This window comes from Lontra canadensis, unplaced genomic scaffold (assembly GCF_010015895.1).
Source record: "Lontra canadensis isolate GAN:19392208 unplaced genomic scaffold, GSC_riverotter_1.0 scaffold2, whole genome shotgun sequence".
In the NCBI taxonomy this organism is placed as follows: domain Eukaryota; kingdom Metazoa; phylum Chordata; class Mammalia; order Carnivora; family Mustelidae; genus Lontra; species Lontra canadensis.
Window position 1 is genome coordinate 45662138 of NW_022630996.1, and position 20812 is coordinate 45682949.

The following is a 20812-nucleotide window of genomic DNA, read 5'->3' on the forward strand; positions in this document are numbered from 1 at the left end:
TGGGTTGTAGGGTAGCTCTATTTTCAACTTTTTGAGGAACCTCCATGCTGTTTTCCAGAGTGGCTGCACCAGCTTGCATTCCCACCAACAGTGTAGGAGGGTTCCCCTTTCTCCGCATCCTCGCCAACATCTGTCGTTTCCTGATGGGTTAATTTTAGTCATTCTGACTGGTGTGAGGTGGTATTTCATTGTGGTTTTGATTTGTTTTTCCCCTGATGCTGAGTGATGTGGAGCCCTTTTTCACGTGTCTCTTGGCCACTTGCATGTCTTCTTTGCTGAAATGTCTGTTGGTGTCTTCTGCCCATTTCTTGATTGGATTATTTGTTCTTTGGGTGTTGAATTTGATAAGAACTATGAAAGAGGGGCGCCTGGGTGGCTCAGTGGGTTAAAGCCTCTGCCTTCAGCTCAGGTCATGATCTCAGGGTCCTGGGATAGAGCCCCGCATTGGGCTCTCTGCTCAGCAGGGAGCCTGCTTCCTCCTCTCTCTCTCTCTCTCTCTCTCTCTCTCTGCCTGCTTCTCTGCCTACTTTTGATCTCTCTGTCAAATAAATAAATAAAATCTTAAAAAAAAATAAAGAACTATGAAAGAATCTTAAACTTGATTGTCATTGATGGTTATTGGTAGTGGTGTTGATGGTAAAGTTTGAAACTGTTTTGTGTGTCTTATAGGTAAAGCAAATGGGTAAGTGGGGTAAGTGTATGCAAAATACTGAGAGTTGGAGCTTTCATTGTGAGAAAAGGGAAATAATCTGGGATTGAGGGAGGTGAGGAAGAATCCTGATTTTGGATTTGAATTCAAGGTGTTATTGTGAATGTGTGATTTAAGACATTTAAAATATCATTACCCTGTCCAGTCAGAACTTAGAAGCAATGATACTTAACTAGCAAGGAGTGTACCAAGTCCTCACCTCTGATTTCTCAATGCCCGTGCATTTTGGGAAAATGGCTGATCCAGGGTCTGGGGCAGGGGAAGTTTAAGGCTAGCTTGGTACACTTGTGCCAGAAAGCAAAGAGTTATGCAAAGACAATTAGGATTATGTCAAAAGGACATAGCAGTTGGCTTGAAGGAGCTACCATTGGCCAAATTTAGGATAATTTAAGCATCAGAAAGAATGGTGACAGTAATTAATTATATAGCACATTGAATTAAAAAAAAATACCATGAATCTATATGGGAGCAAGAGAAGCAGAGAGAGGGAGGGGGATAGCAAGAGAGAGTGTGTATTGTATTATAGAAGAATGCCAGCTAATACATGAAGAACGAATAGAATGTGAAAATGACCATTTTGGAACCTCTCATGTGTAGTAATTGATTCAGGTAAGAGCTGTCAATGGATGCTGAAACCACTGAGTGAATTGTTATCAGGGGGAAGGATAGTCATAGAATGTCAAACATCACCCTACTTACTTCATGCTAAATACAGAGAGGAAAAGGTATTTTTGCTAAGGAGAAATAGGACACATCCCACCTTAACATGTTGATCAGAGAGCATCACCACTAAAAACCAGAGAGAGCCAGACATTATGTGCTTTTTTTCTTTTCTTTTTTTTAAGATTTGTTTATTTACTTGACAGAGATCACAAGTAGGCAGAGGGAGGGAGGGAAGCAGGCTCCCCGCTGAGCAGAGAGCCTGATGGCTGGGCTTAATCTCAGGGCCCTGAGATCATGACTTAAGCCGCAGGCAGAGGCTTAACCCACTGAGCCACCCCAGGCACCCCATTATGTGCTCTCTAAGTGAAGAATGTGGTACTACCTATGAAGTAGTCCTCACTTTGTCAGAAAGAAGAACTTGAATCTGACTGAGCCTGTAACTTCAACTACCAAATCATAGGAAATCTGTGGGGACATAGGAGTTTATTAAATACCATCTTGCAGCTGCAACAAACAGACACAAACCCCAAACACAAACTTCCAGACTTTTGCAAACTCCACAGAAGACCCAGTTTCTTCAAAAATAAGTTGCCAAAGGGAAAAAAAAAGGGACACATGAGAAAAGACTTAATAGAGCTATTGACCGGTGTACGGAGCTTATTCAGATCATGATACAAATGAGTTAAAAAATATAAGTTAACAGAACTGTGAACACAGACTCTGTATTTGCTGGTGATACAGGGTGAAATGATACTGTATCTTCATTTGCTTCAAAATAATTTGGAAGGAGGGCAGTTGGGTAGGGCTACAGATGGGGGAAGATTAGCCATGGGCACAGAACTGCTTCGGGGTCCACGTGTGTGTTCATTGTACTGTCCTGCCTACGTAGGGTTTGGTTTGAAAATTACATAATTACATTAACACTAATTAATAGGAGATCATCTAATATTTTGTGTCTCTTTATGCATTGCATTGAGAACTGCATGTCAATTGTATAGAATTGTTGCCAGAAATAGTTTACTTAAATGTATCTGGAATCAATCAGATAAGCTCAGAATGTATGATATTTGATAAGGCTGTTGTCTTGGGCTATTCAAATGATGTCAGTGTCATGAAAAGCAACAAAAAATACTGTCATAAAAAATACAATGCATGATCTTGACATCTTGGGGACAGTTGCAGACATTTAAATATAAACTTGTAGTAAATGATATTATTGAATTAATGTTAATTCTTTTAGGTAAGATTATAGTTTTGTGGCTCTATAGGGGAATGTTTTTATTCTCAGGAGAAGGGTGCTAAAGTATTTTAGGGTGAATTAGTATGATGTCTGCACTTTACTTTAAATATACACAGGTTGTGCCTGGATGGCTCAGTTGGTTAAGCGGCTGCCTTCAGCTCAGGTCGTAATCTCAGGGTTCTGGGATTGAGCCCCACGTGGGGCTCCCTGCTCCATGGGGAGTTGGCTTCTCCCTCTCCCGTTTGCCCTTTCCCCTTGCTTGTGTGCATTCATTCTCTCAAATAAATAAAACATTTAAAAAAAATAGATATACGTGGATTAAGTTGGCTCATACTAACTGGCTGTTTCTCTAGGTCACAAACTGAAATACTAGCAAATGCCTATGGTTCCACTTAATGTTTGTTGAAAGAAAACAAACGTGGTGACATGGGGACTCCTGTGAAGAACATAGAGATGTGTGTACCATTCCTTCACCTTACTCTGGGTTCGAACTTTTTCAAAATAAAGAGTTGGGAACAAGTGGGTAGTCAGCATATGAAAATGAACTCTGAACAGATACACAGTTGTTAGATGATGTGTGCTGACAACATTCTTGGAATATTTGCCTATAATAGCGTTTATATTCTCTTGGAATTCTGAAACTACTGATTGAGAATATAGACAAGGAGCAAAAAGGTACTTATTTCGCTGTATGGATTTCCATGTCTGAATCAGCAGATGATGAAGAGCAGAAAAATGAAAGAGCTGCAGGTGGAAATGAAAAAAACCTTAGTAATATCTTATGTTGACATAGATAACAATTTAAAGACATCCACTGTAGGGGAAAAATAGATTGTTGGTTTCTCAAAACCCAATGATTGTTTATTTTTTGTGAAGAGATGACACATGGCTTGTGTTAGGTCTGGCCTTGACATTCTCTCTGGGTCTGGCCTTGACATTGTCTGTAAGATGGGATACGTCTCTGGGGTTTGAAAACACTCTTGTCCTTCCCTACCCCACCTTCTTTTGTTGCCATGAGGAATCCACTGAAACGCATTCTGCTCCGGGGTTACTGGGCAGATCGATAGAGCTAGAAGATGCTAATCCCTCCTGCTCTCTAGAAAATTTAAGTGATGATAACAGCCCCTGGTTTCATCCTTCTTCTTTTTTGAATCCGAAACAGGTCCCTAAAGAAGTGGCTGACATCTTTAACGCCCCCAGTGATGATGAAGAGTTTGTTGGTTTCCGAGATGATGTTCCCATGGAAACCCTCTCATCAGAGGAGAGCTGTGATAGTTTTGACTCACTGGAGTCAGGGAAACAGGTACGGATGGTTCCTTTCATGGAAGGCCTGGTCCGAGGGAAGCCTGGATCTTGGTTCTGATACTCTTTTATTTGAATTTGGTCTGAGATTGGTGATCGTGGTTAACTGTCGAGCATTTGTTTTATAAGTGTTTTGCCTTCATGTTTCAAGAGCCAGGGAGAGTACCTAGATCATTTTACTGTTCAAGCCCTTTCTGTGTATGACATACATATATATATTTTAAAGGGGCCTCACATGATCAGATGCATTTTCTTTGCAACCTCAGGGTTGCAGCCTGTGTGGAGCCTGCACTCAAAGAGTTCCGGGCTGGCCGGCAGGAGAGGCTGGGCCCGCACACCACCAGTCCATACCGCAGTCCGGAGCGGGACCTCGCAGTTACCCTGAGCCAGTCCCTAGGCTCCTGGAGCGTGATTCTCTCAGCACCTCACGCTTGGAATTGCCAGGGAGGGCGTTACTCTGGCGTTACTCTTCCTTGGATTACTTGGCTCTCTGGCAAACACAAGAGACATTTCTCTGAGAGTTAGTTTCCTAGAGGGTTTTCTTGTGCCTCAGCGGGAGCATGGCCAGTCAGAATCACCAGCCTTTGGTGGCCTTTTCTTTAATATCATTGTGGCTGTCAAAATTCTTCATTCTCCCTTGACCTCGGCTTCTCTTACAAGGCTGTAAATTAAGCCCACCTGGCTTTGACTGGGCAGGTGCAGGAGGAGAAGCAATTGATTGTATAGGGAGGTGCCTGCTTGCTGGCTGGGCTGCCTGTGCGTGTTCTGGCCTCTGTGGGAGTTGGTCTTGACCGTGTTGAGGGGCCTCCCCCGTCTCTGTCCTCTGCACTTGACGTGCTGTCTCATTTGACCCACTCACCACCTGCTGCTTCTCTGCTTGGTCTCTTCCCCTTTCTTACGTGTTTCATACTTCATCCTCTCTTTTCTCTCCCATCCCCATTTGTGGATGTGGTTCAAGATTTTGTCTTCAGACCTTTTCTCTTAGTGATCTAGGGACTGGCCTGCTTTCAGCCATTATCTGCATGTTCTTGATGGCTTGACTTCCCTCTCAGGCCCCACACATACGGATATAGTCTGACTGCCAGTCGGACCAGTCTTGATCAGGGGAGATCTCAAACTCACCGTTTTCCTTCCTTGGTTGTCCGTTTGTCTTCCTCATTTTTATCTCCATCTTTGGTATTCGTGACCCCTCCCCTTCCTCTCCCATCTGCCAACTCCCTTGCAGGCACCTGTGACCCTTCTGCCATGTTGCTCGTCTCCGTCCCTTCCCCTCCCTCCCTTCCTCTGTTCCCCTGGTCCTCCTAACCCTTACCTCAGTGTCGAAACTGAGCTCTGGTCATGCTCCTTGCCTTATTGAGAAGCTGTTTGAGCATGGTGAGGCAGTGAGGGAGAGTGGCGCCCTGGGGTCCACCATGAGGGCCATTCTGAGCAGCGCAGGATGGGCACGAAGACATCATGAAACAACGCAATGTCCCTACCTTGGCTATTGTAAATAATGTAAATAATGCTGCAATAAACACAGGGCTGTTAAAGTAGTGTTTTGGGGTTTTTTTTTTTGGGAGGGGGGTGTATACCCAGTAGTGAAATTACTGGATCATAGGGTAGCTCTATTTTTAATTTTTTGAGGAATCTCCGTACTGTTTTCCATAGTGGCTACACCAACTGACATTCCCGCCAGTGCTGCACGAGTAAATCCTTTTTCTCCACGTCCTCAACACTTACTTCTTGTCTCTTTGATTTTAACCATTCTGACAGGCGTGGGGTGATACCTCAGTGTGGTTTTGATGAGCGTTTTCCTGATGATTACATAGGGGAGCAACCTAAGTGTCTATCAGTGGAAGAATGGATAAGGAAGATGCTGAGTATGTGTACAATAGAATATTATACAGCCATAAAAAGGATGAGGTTTTTGCCATTTGCGGCAACATGGATGGGTTTAGAGGGTATTATGCTATGTGAACTAAGTCACACTGAGGAGGACAAATACCATATAGTTTCACTCTTGTGGAATCTGAAAAATAAAAAGCAGAATAAGACCTATAAATTCAGAGAACAAACTGTTGGTTGCCAGCAGGGAGGGGGGGTAGGGAGATGGGCAAGATGGGAAAGGGGAGTGGGAGGTACAGGCCTCCAGTGACATAGCGAATAAGTCATGGGGCGGAAAAGGCACAAAGGCACAACACAAGGACTCTAGTCAATGATACTGTAACAGAGGTGTATGGTGACATATGGGAGCTACACTAGCGAGCACAGCGTAAGGTACAAAGAAGGTGGAACACTGTGTTGTACACTGGAAACTAATTAACACTCTGGGTCAACTAGATTCAAATATGGAAATTTAAAACAAGCCAAAGCAGCTGCTTTTGCTGCTCTGGGCACTGTTCCTTCTGTGCAGTCAGACCTGCCTTTCCTGCTCCCCCTGCCGGGGTTGGGGGGCTGTGGACGGGGACTCCAGTGTGCCTGAGATGGCCCGTGACCGTGTGCTTTTGTATAGCTTGCCCTGAACGCACGCGCCTCCCGGGGACAGTGGAGGTGTTGTCATCATCCTTGTTTCACAGGGGATGAAACTGAAGCTCAGGGCAGTGAGGTGACGTGTCTAAGCCCCCATGTCTGAGAAGTGTCCAGGTCAGGATGTTGGAGATCTGGAAGCATAACTTGGCAGCCTCATCCCTCTCACTGCTCCCCTTTGCTGCAGGGGACCCGAAGCCGCACAGGGACCCGAAGCCGCACGGGCACCCTCCGCATACATCAGTCCACCTGCCGTAGGCACTGGGCTGTGCTGTTCATTCTGCTTGTGTGTCTCCTCATTTTTCTGGAGTCTGCCCCCGTTCGCATGCAGTTCAAATGCTGCTGCTGCTGCTTGAAGTTTTACTAGATTTTCTTCCTTTTTTTCTTTTCTTTTTTCATTCTTTTCTCTTCTCTTCTTTTTTTCTTTTCTTTACTTTCTGTGCCATATTGCTCGTGTCTCCTTTGTCACACTGATCCTCACCTCTGTCCCACTGCCCCACTAAACCGTTAATCTCCGCGGTGGGAGGCGCCCCATACGTGACCGATGCCTCCCAGCTTTCTTGGTTTGGACAGCTTCCGCATGCTGTCCCTTTCCTCATGTTCCATGCGTTCAGTGCCCATTGGTGAATGAGCCCCCTCGGGGTGGAATTGAGGTGGGAGGCCGGTCTGACGGGCTCAGCTCACCATCATTTTCCAGTCGGTTTCGTCCCGTCCCATGAGCTTCAAAATAAAAAGTGTACGTGCTCTGTCAGCAGCTCTTCTCATCTGTTACTTGCTTTACGTTCTTGATCGTGGGAGATGGATACAGGGGAACCTGGCCAGAGCATACTGCCTACTACTGACTTGAAAGGGTCACAAATTCTGGAGAGCAAAGAGCTGTGTGAGCGTTGTAACCAAGACCGCAGTGAGACCGACCATGGAGTGGATATTTTGCTTTATACACACTCACGTTAAGAACCATTTTTTTTGTTTTTTGTTTGTTTTGTCTTTTAAGTTGGCTCCATGCATAGCGTGGAGCCCAGAGCGGGGCTTGAACTCAAAACCCTGAGATTAAGACCGAGATGAGAGGCAGACGGTTAACTGACTGTGCCACTCAGGTGCCCCCAGAACAGTTTTCACAGCTTGTGGAATGAGGAGGAGAAAAGCAGGGGCCTTGGTTTAGGACTGTGGCTGAGTTCTTTCTGGGTTTGAGCTGGTCACCAGGGATACCAGTTGCTCCCAGGCTGACCGCCCCCTGTGAGGCCAGCTCAGTGAGTGAAGCGAGCCAGAGGACGGAAGGCTGGAGCTTGCTGCTCTGCGATGTGACTTGTTCTCTCTGGGCCCGAGGCAGGGACAGTGGGTCTATGACAGAATGGACACAGAGACCCCATTGCCCTAGAGCCGCCTGCAGAAGCCAGCTCCGGGCTCCGTGAGCCGGATGTTTCCTGCCCTGGCACGTAGCAGGCTCCTGGTGGCTTTCTGTGGCAGCCAGCCGTGTCCTGGTCTTCCTTAAAAATCAGCCTGGCCCCTGTTGCTTCTCCTCCCTGACCCCATACGTGCATGATGCATGTTAAGCAGCCAAGAGAAGCCGCACGGACTTGCACACAGCATGCAGCAGGGTTGACTTTGGTCTTTCATAAACACCATTTGAATTTCACTTTAAAGAAACTTCCCTTTTGTGTTTGTTTGTTGTTGTTTTTTTTTTTCCCCAAGCAGCTGCACCACAGCTATCAACAAAGAAACAAAATAATTTAGCTCCAAGCACACTCATTCCAATTACCCATAATAATTCATAGGAGACATTTAAGCTCAAAAAAATGCTAGATACAGACATTTCTTTCTCCATCCCCCTGTAAATTTTCCCACTCATCTATTAGATCTATTTTTCTCCAGAGATGATGTGAGCTTGAAGTAGTATATAATTAAAGTCAGGGAGAGGCAGTGGGGGAGATACAGATTCTCCATCCAAATGTGGTGCGAGGAGGGGTCATTGCTATATCGGGTGCGGGAGGAAGAGACGTTAGAGGCAACTGGGGACAATGACTCCAGCCTTGGTTGCCAGCTTGGAGGAGGCCGGTCTGGGGGTCTCCTTTCCGCAGTGCAGGTCTGTTGGTTCCCTCCTTTCTGTCAAGAAATCCATTTAGAGAGCCTGGTTCCTTGCCTTTTACTGGTTCAAAAGACAGAAAAAGTCATTTGAAAATGTCTTTCTTTTTTAAGCATCCTAGAGCATCTTTCTTTCTGCTCACTTGCTACCTGTCTGTGGTTGCTGGCCTCCCACCTCCTGCAGGACAGGCTCTCCTGGGGGCTGGGAGGGTTGACGCTCCCATCCTCCCCTGCCCTGGGCAGTCAGGGTGCAGAGGCGGCTTTCTCAGCAGGGGGCATGGAGGGGTGTGAAGGGCTCTGGCCCTTTACTGCACAAAAACTTGCTGTCTCTGGAAGCGAGGCAGGCTGTGCTCACTGACTTGGGGGAGCCGGCTCTGGACAGCTGCTGGGAGGGAGAGTCGGCCTATGGCCGGGAGCCAGGGCTGCTCCCCGTGGCTCCTTCCCATGTGTGTTCGGTTCTGTGTGAGAGCACATCTTCCTGAGGGCCAGCCCCGGCAGGAGGAGCCGAAGTCCATTGCTACTCACCAGCCACAGAAGCAGCTGGCTGAGCCCGTGGCCATGCTGATTCTTCGAAAGGGTGTAGTTGTTTCACATTGTTCAGTTCTGTTTCTCTAATCTATAGAAAGATGTGTGTGTCTACGGGTGTGTGTTCGGTTATTGCAGTAGAATATACATAGCATAAAATTTCCCATTTCACCATTTTTTAAGTGTGGGCGAGTGTCCAGGTTCATACCAGGGAGATGCTCCGTGGCGTCAAGGACATGCACGGGGTTGCACAGCTGTCCCCATGACCCAGAACGTTTTCATCCCCTCGAACAGAAACTCCCCGTTAAACAACTCTTCACTTCCCCTTCGCCCCCTGGTCACCTCTGTTCTTCTTTCTTTATGACATTTGTGTTTTTTAATTTAGCAAGATGTACGTTTCCATTCCAAATACTTCTCGGAAGAGCTAAGAAGAATTTTTATAGAGGACACTGACTCAGAGACGGAAGAATTTGAAGGATTTACGCAGAATGACCTGAATGAAAGTAGTAACCCAGAGGTCATGGTAAGAATTATCAACGCGGGAGAGTGTGGGTTTTCATATTTTCTGTCCTGTTTCTGAATTGTATTTTCTTGTAAGAAGTCACTTCGTAAATGAATGACTTTTTCTTACATGTTTATCTTCTAAGCCGGTTAACAAAATATAGAATTGGCTATTCTAATTCCTGGCCCACCAGTCCCTTATTCTCCTACAGGAAATCCACTTGTCTTTCCCTGGTACCTTAGGGGTTTGGGGGGACATATCTCAGGTGTCCCTTACTGTCCTTCTGAAAGAATTTATTTTAGACTTTTGGGAACATCTTTTATCTGGAAAGAGGACCGTCTATCTAGGAGTAGCAAGTTCCTTAAAGTCATTTCTTGTGTGTCAAGTCATGCTCTTGGGTTTGGAGTTAATTTGGCCAAAATGTAGCTATGGTACAAACTTAGAGTTTTCCCTGTGTATTCTTGGTTTGGATGTGGAAATGCTCTTTCAGTGATAAAAAGGACCTTGTCTGACTGCTGAGGGAGGTCTGCTCTCAGCACTTGACCTTCAGGAGACTTGATGATTTCTTCCTTCACTCCCCATGTTGAGGCCAGTGTACTGCCAAGTTAGTATTGGACTCTCCGGGTACCTTTAAAGAACAACCTTTGGGTTTTTTCCAGGCATCAAAGTGTCTTCTGCTAACTGAAAAATAGCATCCATGTACCCACCCAAATCAGCCCACTGTTTCCTTCTTTGGTATCAAGATAAAGGATGGAGGTTAAACCTCTTCCCATTCAGAAGCTCCTAAGGAACCACGGCTGGCGAGCTGGCATGGAACTTGGGTAGAAGTTTAAATATGCTGTGCCAAGTAGGTTTGTACCAAACCTACTTTGGAGGTCTGGCTGGCCAGCCTCCGGTTTTTTGCCGGCAAGACACTTAACTAAAATCCTTCCAGACCCTAATGGGTATTGTCTACTTTTAGTGACTGACTTGTCTTCTGATTTTTGGCTAAGTGAGGTCAGGTGATTCAGAGAATCTGTGTTCCTAGCACTGGGAAGACTACTCCAAAGGTTTCTTTCCCCCTTTATTCATGGTCTATACATTTGGGGTACGAATTGTGACCTGCTGATTGATAGAACTCATAGCTTAGGGCAGGTCCACCTATAAATTTGGTTTTCCCAGGCAGCGAGCCAACACGTGTTACTGTCTCCCTCCCCCACCTCCCGCCCACCGTAGTGAGGACTGGAGAGACCACATTCTCTGACAGTAGGATGTTATCCCCTGGTGTCTGATGGACCTCCAGCTGTATGTGAAGCCGCCACATACAGGTTGGAGGATGATACAGATAAATCCAATCTGAGAGAGATTTCCTCTGAAGCTCTCCAACACTGTCTTCCTAATATTGGATTTCTCCAGTCCCACCATTTGGATTCTAAAGTTACTGATGTAGAAAGTTCAGGATACCCCCCCAAAAAAAAAAAAATCAGTACACTGTGGTCTTATTTCTCTCCTTGGCATGTTGTGGATTGATACATATCCCAAGATTTGGAAGCTATCTGCACGTTGCCCCCCACTTTCCTTATTTATTTTTTAAGTAGGCTCCAGCCCAGTGTGCTTGAACTTATGACATGGAGATCAAGTCCTGAGCTGAGATCGAGTTGGACACTTAACCGACTGAGCCGCCCAGGTGCCCCAATACATTTTTTAGGTTTTTTTTTTTTTCTTCTTTAAAGTAGGCTCCATGCCCAGTGTGGGGCTTTAAGTCACGACCCTGAGATTATGAGTCACATGCTCTGCCAACTGAGCCAGCCAGGTGCCCGTCCTCTGCCTTATTTTTAACTTGAGTCCAGCTAGAATTTGGGGCGTGGGGGAGTCACCGAGGAGGAAGCTGTCATTTACCTCAGTAAATGGTTTTACCTGGGGCCGTTGTGGTGCTGCTCCCTGTTCTCCTCACAGCGGCCCTGTTGTCCAGAGTCCCTGAGAGAGGGTCTTTGCATGTAAAGGAAAGATGCCCCGGATGGGGCCTTGATCTCCATAGTCAAGCCTGTGTCTGTCATTGTTAAGAGTCCCCTGGCATCTGAGATGTCATCGGTCGCACCTGGGTAACGTTACCCTGCCATTGCCTTCTGTGTTCTCATGTGTAAGACTGAGTTCCATTTTAATGCCAGAAACCCGTATCAAGCAGAATCAGATAATTGGGGGTGAGAGTTTCTTGAGCTGATAGAACAGGCCTCACAACAACCCAAGAGCTGTCTGCCTTGATGTCCCCCTGCGGCTCCATGGATTGCAGAACAGGGAGAGGACGACCCTGGCAGGGAGGACCTGTCATGTCCTGGGGATAAGGCTCCCCCACTGACCCCACTGGCCCATCATCTGCTTGCTCCTCTGTCATTGGCTGAGGTGAGGTCAGCTCTCCTGTCCCCTCTAGAAGCCCTGTTCCTCCCGTTCAGGGCAGAAGAGTATTTGTCTTCCCCGAGCGCTCCATTGTTACCTGACGCTAACGCTTACACCACGCACAGCCTTTTCTTTGGCCAGTTCTCCTAATACTCCGCCGTTGCGCAGTGGAGGAGCCCTCCTTTGTGAGCGCCCCGCTTCCAGCCCATGCTCCAAAGGCGGCAGTCCGCCGGGGGCCGGGGCCGGGCCAGAGGGCAGCAGGAGAATGCCTGCTCTCCACCAGATGCCTCAGCAGAGCACCTCACTGAGAGTTCAGCAGGAGCTCACAATAGGAAGGGGGAGCTTGCTTCTCGTCTTTTCTCTGCAGTAATGACGGAGTGCTTTTAAATGACATGTTCTGGGAGGTCTGTCACAAAACACGGTCTCTGCTCTTCTCTTTGGTTTTGTTAGCTTGTGGAGTCAGATCTGAGTGATGCGGGTAAGACGTCTTCAGTGAGTGAGGAAGAGGAGGAGGACGAAGGAGCAAAGGCTACACCTAGAAGAAGGAGGCCCAGGAGGAGCAGTATCGGTCTTCGAGTAGCCTTTCAGTTCCCCACCAAGAAACTGGCAAAAAAGTCAGACGACAATTCTTCGGAGCCGCCGTTTTCTAGCACACGCTTACAGGACAGTAAAAAAGCCATTCTTGGAAGAAAGAGAAGCTGCAGACAGGGGAAGCAAAGAGAGGATTCGGTCTCGGAGTCCGAGGACGAGTCCAGGGATGAGGGCCAGGAGGGCTCGGATGCTCTGCTGAAGAGGACCATGAACATCAGGGAGAACAAAGCCATGGTAAGGCCCTGCAGTGGGCTGTCCGGGGCTCCGGGGCTCTGGGGCTCTGGGGCTGCCAGGGCTCCAGGCAGCCCTGGCTGCCTTCAGGAAGTGTCCCTGGGTATTGGGTGTCCTTCCTCTCTTCCTGAACCCCCAGCCAGTTGACACTGGATGAGCTGTGGCTTGGAAACAGAAAGCCAGCCTTCGGGACGATTTTCAGCTCCTTGTCCTAGTGCGGTGACCTCTTGCTACTTCCTGTCTATTAGAAAGTTAAGTTTCCACGAGGTGGTGGTATTGGAGAGGGGAGGGCTGAACAGCTGGCAGTCCCCCAGCAGAGAGGAGCCGATGTGGATTGGGTGTGGAGGAGCCCACGTAAGGGCTGTGGTGAGCAACTTGCAGCGAGAAGTCCCTTGATGACCCCCTGGGGCTTCAGGACCTCAGATGAGGGAATGCAGGAGGCCTCAGTATTACACTGAGCAGGTGTGAATCACGTGAACAAGTCTTCCCAGGAATGAATGGTGACGCAAGGGGAAATCGTTGTTTTGTGTGTTTGGTTTTTCTATATTTGGTCACTAACTTGTTGACTTCGTAATTCTGCATATACAGAATTAGAATTCTGCCATTCAGTTACTTTTAGCATTTTGGAATATTTCTAATATTTTCTTTTTAAAAAGCATAATATGATACCATATATACGCAGACTTAGATGTCTAGTAAGAAAATAAAAAGCCTCCTTTTGAGTGTAGCTTATCCTAAGACATATTTGTGATTAGCTAAGGGAAATTTTTAGCACTGTATCTGCATTTTTAAAATAACTATATTCGTGAATTTTTAATGACACCTGTACATTTGTTTAAATCTAAAATTAAAAATCTGAATTGATTGGAATAGAATATTAATGCCTGTTATTCGGTGTTCTTAGGTTCTTATGAAAATGGGATTATTTTCACAAGTTATTTTTCTAATGAAAAATAAATCAATCTAAACAGGTTTTTTTGAGCTCTAAGTAACTGTCCGAACAGTCAAGTTGAACCTCTTGTTTTGAACCTGACAAAACATGACTTAGCTGTGCACGATGATCTGTTCCAGGGGTCACGCTGCTCGTCAGGGGCGCCGTCAGGAGTCCCACCTCCTGCAGCCAGCCACCTCATTCCAGGGGCCCGTTCATCATGTGCTGTGACGACCTTTATATATAAAGAATGGGTATAGATTTTATTCCTATGAATGATGATCCCTGCGTCTTCCCTCTGGAGGTAGAAATCTTTACATACGAGGTCAAAAACACAGCAACTGTTGAGACTGTACTTGAACTACTTGGGTCACGTTTCTCATGTTGACAAAACTGAGGACATGGGGATAGGTGTTAATGAACGAGGCGTGGCAGTACTGATGTGAGGTCCTCTGTTTTGTTCCGACCCTCAGCTCGCTCAGCTACTGGCGGAACTGAACTCTATGCCAGATCTCTTCCCAGTACGAACCCCGAACTCCGCTTCTGTAAGTAGAACTCCTTTGTAATTCCTGATGCCAGCACTGACAGACGGGATCTGTTGCCAGACGGCTTTTATTCAAGGCAGCTCCCCTTGCAGTGGTCTGTGCTCTTCTTGCTTGCAGAAGAAGAGGGCCTCGAGGCGGGCGTTCTCTGAGGGACAGGTCACCCGGCGCACCAACCCGGCCCGGAGCGCACGGCCTCCCGAGAAGTTTGCCCTGGAGAACTTCACCGTCTCAGCAGCCAAATTTGCGGAAGAGTTCTACAGTTTCAGGAGAAGGAAGACGATGAGTGGGGTATTTTCTGAGCACCACAAACAGGTTATTCTTGGTCTAAGCCAGTGCTGTGGTCTTGACCCGGCAGGCGTGCTGCTGCGTGGGCATCTTTATCACGTTCCCAGGCAGCGCTGGTGTTCCCGCGGCCACGCTCAGGGACGAACCCCCCCACTCCGACCTGAGCTGTAGGCTGGAGAGCGCCCTCCACCTCGGCCGAGCAGAGGAGCTGCTCAGGGTTAAGACCCTCAGCGTAATCAGCCAGGGAGGCAACAAAGGCCCATCGAGTCTGCCTTGTGGTTTTGCTGGTGGGAAAGGACAGTAATTCCTCCTCGCCTTTCAGTTTTAGGACAGGGTGTTTTAAGTGCTTTCAGAGTCTGGAGCGAGAAACTAGGTCTTTCCCATTAGCAGGTGTGGCCGTTCACTGTGGTTCACTCCCGTCCTCACAGAGTTTATAGCTGCTGCTGACGATTTCTTGGCCAGGGAAAACCTGGGCTGCTCATTTACTGTTGTATCACCGTGCCGTGAAGGCAGCTGGTCCCATGCCTGTGGCAGGAGCTCTGTAATGAGTGATGCCAGGGGAGTAGAAGGGGGGACATGGTTAACATTATGGTCTAGAGCTTTGTGAGTGAGAAATGATTTTTTTTTTTTTTAAGGTTTTATTTGAGAGAGAGAGAGCATGAGCTGGGGGGGGTGCAGGGTGGCACAGAGAGGGAGAAGCAGACTCCCCACTGAGCAGGGAGCCTCACGTAGGACTTGATCCCAGGTCCCTGAGATGAGGACCTGAGCTGAAGGCAGAGGCTTAACCGCCTGAGCCACTTAGGTGCCCTCATAGTGTGAAATTTTTGTGTTTTTTAACCAGTCAAAACAGCTTATGCCAGGTTCTGCTTTGGTTCGTTTTATAGGGGAAATGCCAGGGGTACAGACGGCGTCACCGAATATCTTCTTTTCGGCCAGTGGAAGATATCACTGAAGAGGACTTAGAAAATGTTGCCATAACTGTTCGAGATAAAATCTATGATAAAGTTCTGGTAAATTATGTATAACAAATAATTCGCATGCTTGTGATTCTAATGGGGAGTCTGAGTCAGTGGTATTTGAAATCTTGCATTGTCTTTAACTCATACCCCCAGGCCTTCTCCCCTCTGACAGGGAGGGTCAGCTGTGACTGGGAAGGGGAAGCCGCTTGGTGTAGGAATTCTCGGAAAAGGTCTCTGGGGGATGCATATGATCCTTGGGAAGGCAGGCATATAGTTTGGAAAAGCACATTTAGAATAGTCACATTTTAAGTACTCTTTAGGGTGTTCATGTTTTAAACATTGGAAAAGCATACTGTGGGGGTTTTTTGTGTGCTTTTTGATTCATATAGCCATGGAACTAGTTTGACAGAGTATCTTCAGTCAGTAGGAAATGGATTAAATATTTTTTTATGAAACAGTGATTCAGAGGGAGGCTTTGTGGTGGTATGCATCGTTTTTTTTTAGATGAGGCAGTGTCCTATTACTTAAGGTCAGTGTCCTATTAATTAAGGTAGTAAGAGGTTTTTACATGTCAGCATTTTAACACCAAGAAATTGTATTCTGAAAAGACCCAGATTCCCGGAAGCAAGGCCGGAGCCCCGTGCTGCTGCCTGGGACTCATGGCCACTGGGCCCCTGTCACCGTCTGTGGGCTCTTCCTCCCCTGCCTCACGGCTTTCTGCTGGTCTGATCATGTCCTTCCTTCCGGGCTTCTAGACAGGGCTGTGGTTTGTGCCAAAGAGGCCGTGCTGCTTCGTGCGCCGACGAGCGTACATGGCCGCATGTGGCCTTTTGGGTACCACCCTCTAAATCCTGTCTTCCTCCCTCAGGGCAACACCTGCCACCAGTGTAGGCAGAAGACCATCGACACCAAGACCGTGTGTCGGAACCAGAGCTGCGGCGGGGTGCGAGGACAGTTCTGCGGGCCGTGCCTGAGGAATCGCTACGGGGAGGATGTGAGATCGGCGCTGCTGGACCCGGTAGGCGTTGTGTTCGCTTGTGATGAACTGTACTGGCAGAGAGAAGCAGGTGGAATGAGGGTGCCTATCGGTGACCTGTAGCTGCAGTGCGCTATGCCCCTGACCCAGCACGCTGGAGGAAATGAAAAGTACAGCTTCCTTCTGGAATGAGCACGTTGACCGCTATGACAGAGGAGATGTCTGCAGGGATCAGAGCCACGCTTTTTTACAGTTCTGATTTCGAAGGTGGACCTATGCACTCTCCTCCAGCAGCGGGGTTAGCTCGGGCAAGGCTGGGGGGCAGGGAGGTCACTGTGGAGAGTGCTTCTGGCATGCTGGGCCCTGGTCTAAGGTTTTTTTCTCTGTTAATGTGGTTGGCTAGTTGGTTTAACCTAGCTAGGTAGGTATATACCCTCCCTGTTCCTCAGGTCCTTCTGTAAAATGAGATAATAGTATGGTTAGGATCCATACACTTGAACCTGGGCAGTCTGGCTCTGGAGCCTCTGCCCTCAGTTTGCCCCTGGCCTATGGATGTGGGGTAAACAGGTACTGTCCCCAGTGGGCAGATGAATCTAAACAACTCCGGTGAAGAAGTGGTTTAGGAAGTAGAAGAGCTCGAATTCACACCTCGGTCTCACTGCTCTTTTGTACTCCTCAGATTCTGCACAATTGTTGGTCAGGTTTCTGCCCATGCGGCACCCTGGGTGGTCAGCCTGTCTGGCCTTGAAACAGGTGGAAGAGGGAGACCCATGGAGTCACCGTGTGCTCTTTCCTAGAAGGCACATGGGACTCTAGGCTGGAGGGGCGGGGGCCGGGCCCGAGCGCAGAGGTCATGGGGACACTGTTCTTTCAGGACTGGGTGTGCCCTCCCTGCCGCGGGATCTGCAACTGCAGCTACTGTCGGAAGCGGGACGGCCGCTGTGCCACGGGGATCCTCATCCACCTGGCCAAGTTCTACGGCTACAATAACGTTAAGGAATACCTGGAGAGGTGAGTGTCCCAGACCACGACCACGGCAGAGATCCCAGCACCGGCAGAGTCTTGAGTGCCATCCATCCCGTGTCTGCTCGGGTGGCGGCAGCTCAGGACTGTTGTTTGCCTTGTTAGGACGTTCCCTCCTTTGCTAGAATTTTCATCTGGGCACTGCCTGTTTCCCCCTCGTTGTGTAAAATGGGGAGCGGCAGAGAGGGTGCAGGCCGAGCAGAGCGCGGTGGGTGGTGTGCTCTGGGGAGGCTGTGCTCACCTTCTGGGGCTGAGGAAACAGCCCCGCAGTCCCGAGCGCTGTTCTGGAGTGAGACCCGGGGCTCCTGTGGCCTGGCTGCAGGGTCTCCTCTCACGGAAGCAGGACGAGGCAGGACCGACCTTGCCTTGAAGATCCGGGCTTGGGCTCCCCACTCTCCGTGAGGGCTTGAGCCTAGGATGCACCTTGTGTATGCCTCCGTCCCCTCTGTCTTTCAGCTTACAGAAGCAGCTGGTGGAAGACAATTAAGAGAAGAGCCAGCCCGCTCACCGTAGAGCACGCCGGCCGGCCCTGCCATGCCACTTGTGCCTAAGATTTCTTACCATTGCGTTTTTATACAGAAATTCTTTGTAGACCTAAATGCTATTTTTTTTTAAGATTGTCTAAAAAGATTTCTCAGGAAGACGGCACAGCAGAGGAAACTCTATACATGTATCTGCAGGCCCCTACATATATTGAATTGTTTAAAAGCACCTGTTTACGATGGAAAAAAAAGTTTAAATGGGGTGGTGTTAAAGTCCAGGTAAGTTCCAGAGAAAACATTGTAAAAGCAGCTCTTGCCTTTGACACTGTTTATCTGTGTGGCCTCGATCTTCACCTCTAGTCCAGGACCACATAGTTAACCCTTCTCTGGGTCATTGGAATTTGTGAAAGAATGTTCCCCTAAATTACAAAGTGCAATTATTCGTAGATCTTGTGAGTACTAGTTTTTTATTTTTATGGAAACTTGAATGAACAGAAAGTAGACTGTCACCTTTGCAACACTGGAGGCCATGGGGCCCTGCTGGCCGGCGGGAACGGCTGCCCCTTCATTCAGGAGTCACCTGCTTGCCAGACTGTAAGAATGTCAGGGCTCATTTTTAATTTAAAAAGATTTTGTTTAATGTCTGCAAGAGCTAAAATTCCCCTTCACTGATGGGGAGACTTTATTAAGGATGGTGTTTAAACAAAATTAAGGCACATGTATGTTACTTCAAAGTTATCTAAGTGGGAGGAGGTTTGGTAGCTCTCAGTAAAGTAAATTAACGTGTATGGACCCCAGTGACCATCCTGGCTGTGGCCCCTTTTCATGCTTCGAGCAGCAGAGCCACACCCGCCAGGACCCACTTGGTGGTCTTATCTTGGCTTTTCAGCCGGAAGGTCCACACATAGTTAGAGCCCCTCATTTTGGTTTTATACACGGGACATTCATACGTGTGTTTGGTTTCCTGTCTGTCCGCGGGGATGGCTTTGGCAAAGATGACGGGCATCACCGATGTGACCTCCTGGAGGCAGGCTTCTGCAATGGTTCCTGACTGTGTGTCCCATCGGGCACCTACGGAGAAGACACAAGAGTTGCAAGAATGTGGCATGTGGGTACCGCTCCTCTCCTGTTGGCGGCAATAAATGTTTGGTTTTGGCACAGTTACTTCTTGTCAGGAGCTTTCTTGCCACTGGGGATGGGGAGTGGTGGTAAGCAGGGCTCCACACCTCAGCTTTCCTTTGAAAAAACTACACTGAAATTCAAAAGGTCTAAAATTTGCATGAAAACAGATTCTATAGGAATCCAGGTACAGTATAGCTAATGAATTTGTCCTCAAAATAATGTGACTCTAATTTAGCACATTCCCTCTTAACCCCCGTTAGAGATTCTAAGGGCTTAAAGAAGTCTTGTAGTAAAAAAGCAGTGAAGTTGGTTTTACTTAAGATTTTGAATTAAATCTGCATCTTCATCTCGTGTTAACACCACAGAGTAAGTTAAGGCCTGCACTGAATTGACAGCCATCAACTCAAATGCCTTAAGATTGGGCTGACCTTGAACACAGAACCTGGTATAAAATTTTGTGAAACTAGGAAATGAGGTAAGCAAGTATTAGAGAAAAGTAACTGCTGAGGAGTAGAGTAAACAAGGGCAAATGCCAAGCCAAATTTAAGAACGGGCCTTCAGGTACTACCCCTACATGGGCTCCTCGGGGTAGCTTACCTTCCAGGACGAGCCCGTGGAGATAGGCACCTTCCCGTGGAGGATGGCCATAATCTTCCTTTGTTTTCTTGGTGACCTCAACAGTCAAGCTCATTTTATCCAGTGGCCACCCATTTTTTCGGGCCATGGTCTGCATGATTGCTGTGGGAGGACAAGGAGGAGGTTGTGTGAAGGTTCACAGGAGCCGCTGGTAAGCCGGCCATGGCCGCCACCCTGCGACACGCTCCCGGCCCTCAGGGGGGCATCGGGCTGCGCTAGACCAGTGCTGGCAAATGCCTGCAGGACACCTGCCCTGCTCTTGTGGAAGAACTTTACTGGGACAGCCATGCGCCATGGTTACCTATCATCTGGTTTGGCGCTGGCGGAAAATGTTTACCAGAGTGAACTACATCCCATTTCACGTGGCCCTTCCACTTGGAGTTTTCCTCCCTCTCTGTGCCCCTTTGCTGGCCCCTGCGTGAGCCCTGGGGAGCAGGGCAAGGGGGCCAGCAGCCCTTACCAGTTAGGAAGGACTCGGGGTTGAAGAAGCCGGAAAGCCACACCACAGCTGGGAGGGCAAGATCGTGGGTCCAGGTTTCGAGTTCCCGGCACCGTGAAAGGAGGTCATTAAACCTGGTAAACACAAGGCAGGGAGACACAAACGTGCTTTTTAGTACGAGTTTTCCAATCAGCTGAGGTAGATTCAAGGGAAGATAGGACAGACACACCACTGATAACCAAAAACATCCTTAGATTTGCAAAACACTGTCCCTATAAAAAGCTTGATTTTGTTTCCTGTTGAAATTTTCTAACTATTACCATTAGGGACAGGAATCGGGAATGTGGAAAATTCATGTCCACCTACTGAGTGACTTTAGGGATGGGTGGTGATCACCATAGGTAGAGTGTGGACAGGATGCGAGAAGGCAGGGGAAGGCTGCTGGGAAGGGCGGGGACAGTACAGCTGTGGCTGGGGTCTTACCACTAACAGTTGTCTCCTGAAGAGGGGAAGACCGGTAATGAAGAGAAACAGCACCTCCCTCCCAGCCTCTACCTGCCTGTGGTTTGAGAAAGTGCTGTTTTTACCCAGGTTCCGAACTCATCAGCACAACAATTACGCAAGGGAGGCTACAGGAAAATGACACTCCGATAAAATCAAACACATCAAGCTTTGAAACGTAGAATTG

The 20812-nt window shown here is 47.9% G+C and overlaps 2 protein-coding genes across 3 annotated transcripts in view; one reads left to right on the plus strand and one right to left on the minus strand.

Annotated features, from left to right (window-relative positions):
• Nucleotides 1–18173, plus strand: part of CDCA7L (cell division cycle associated 7 like) — a 44760-nt gene extending 26587 nt beyond the window's left edge. Inside the window, exons 2-10 of one of the 2 annotated variants that reach the window (XM_032873544.1) lie at nt 3775–3915; nt 9415–9552; nt 12355–12729; nt 14131–14202; nt 14320–14514; nt 15372–15497; nt 16315–16464; nt 17297–17433; nt 17902–18173. In XM_032873544.1, coding sequence (XP_032729435.1) covers nt 3775–3915; nt 9415–9552; nt 12355–12729; nt 14131–14202; nt 14320–14514; nt 15372–15497; nt 16315–16464; nt 17297–17433; nt 17902–17932 — 1365 coding nt within the window. In that variant the 3' untranslated portion in view covers nt 17933–18173. Of the gene's footprint in view, nt 1–3774; nt 3916–9414; nt 9553–12354; nt 12730–14130; nt 14203–14319; nt 14515–15371; nt 15498–16314; nt 16465–17296; nt 17434–17901 lie in introns of those variants that run through there. The other variant, XM_032873539.1, reaches the window with a different exon arrangement.
• Nucleotides 18174–18417: 244 nt separating this feature from the next.
• Nucleotides 18418–20812, minus strand: part of DNAH11 (dynein axonemal heavy chain 11) — a 317403-nt gene continuing 315008 nt past the window's right edge. Inside the window, exons 80-82 of the mRNA XM_032873525.1 lie at nt 20146–20258; nt 19647–19787; nt 18418–18998 (exon numbers count right to left, since the gene is read on the minus strand). Coding sequence (XP_032729416.1) covers nt 18751–18998; nt 19647–19787; nt 20146–20258 — 502 coding nt within the window. The 3' untranslated portion in view covers nt 18418–18750. The remainder of the gene's footprint in view (nt 18999–19646; nt 19788–20145; nt 20259–20812) is intronic.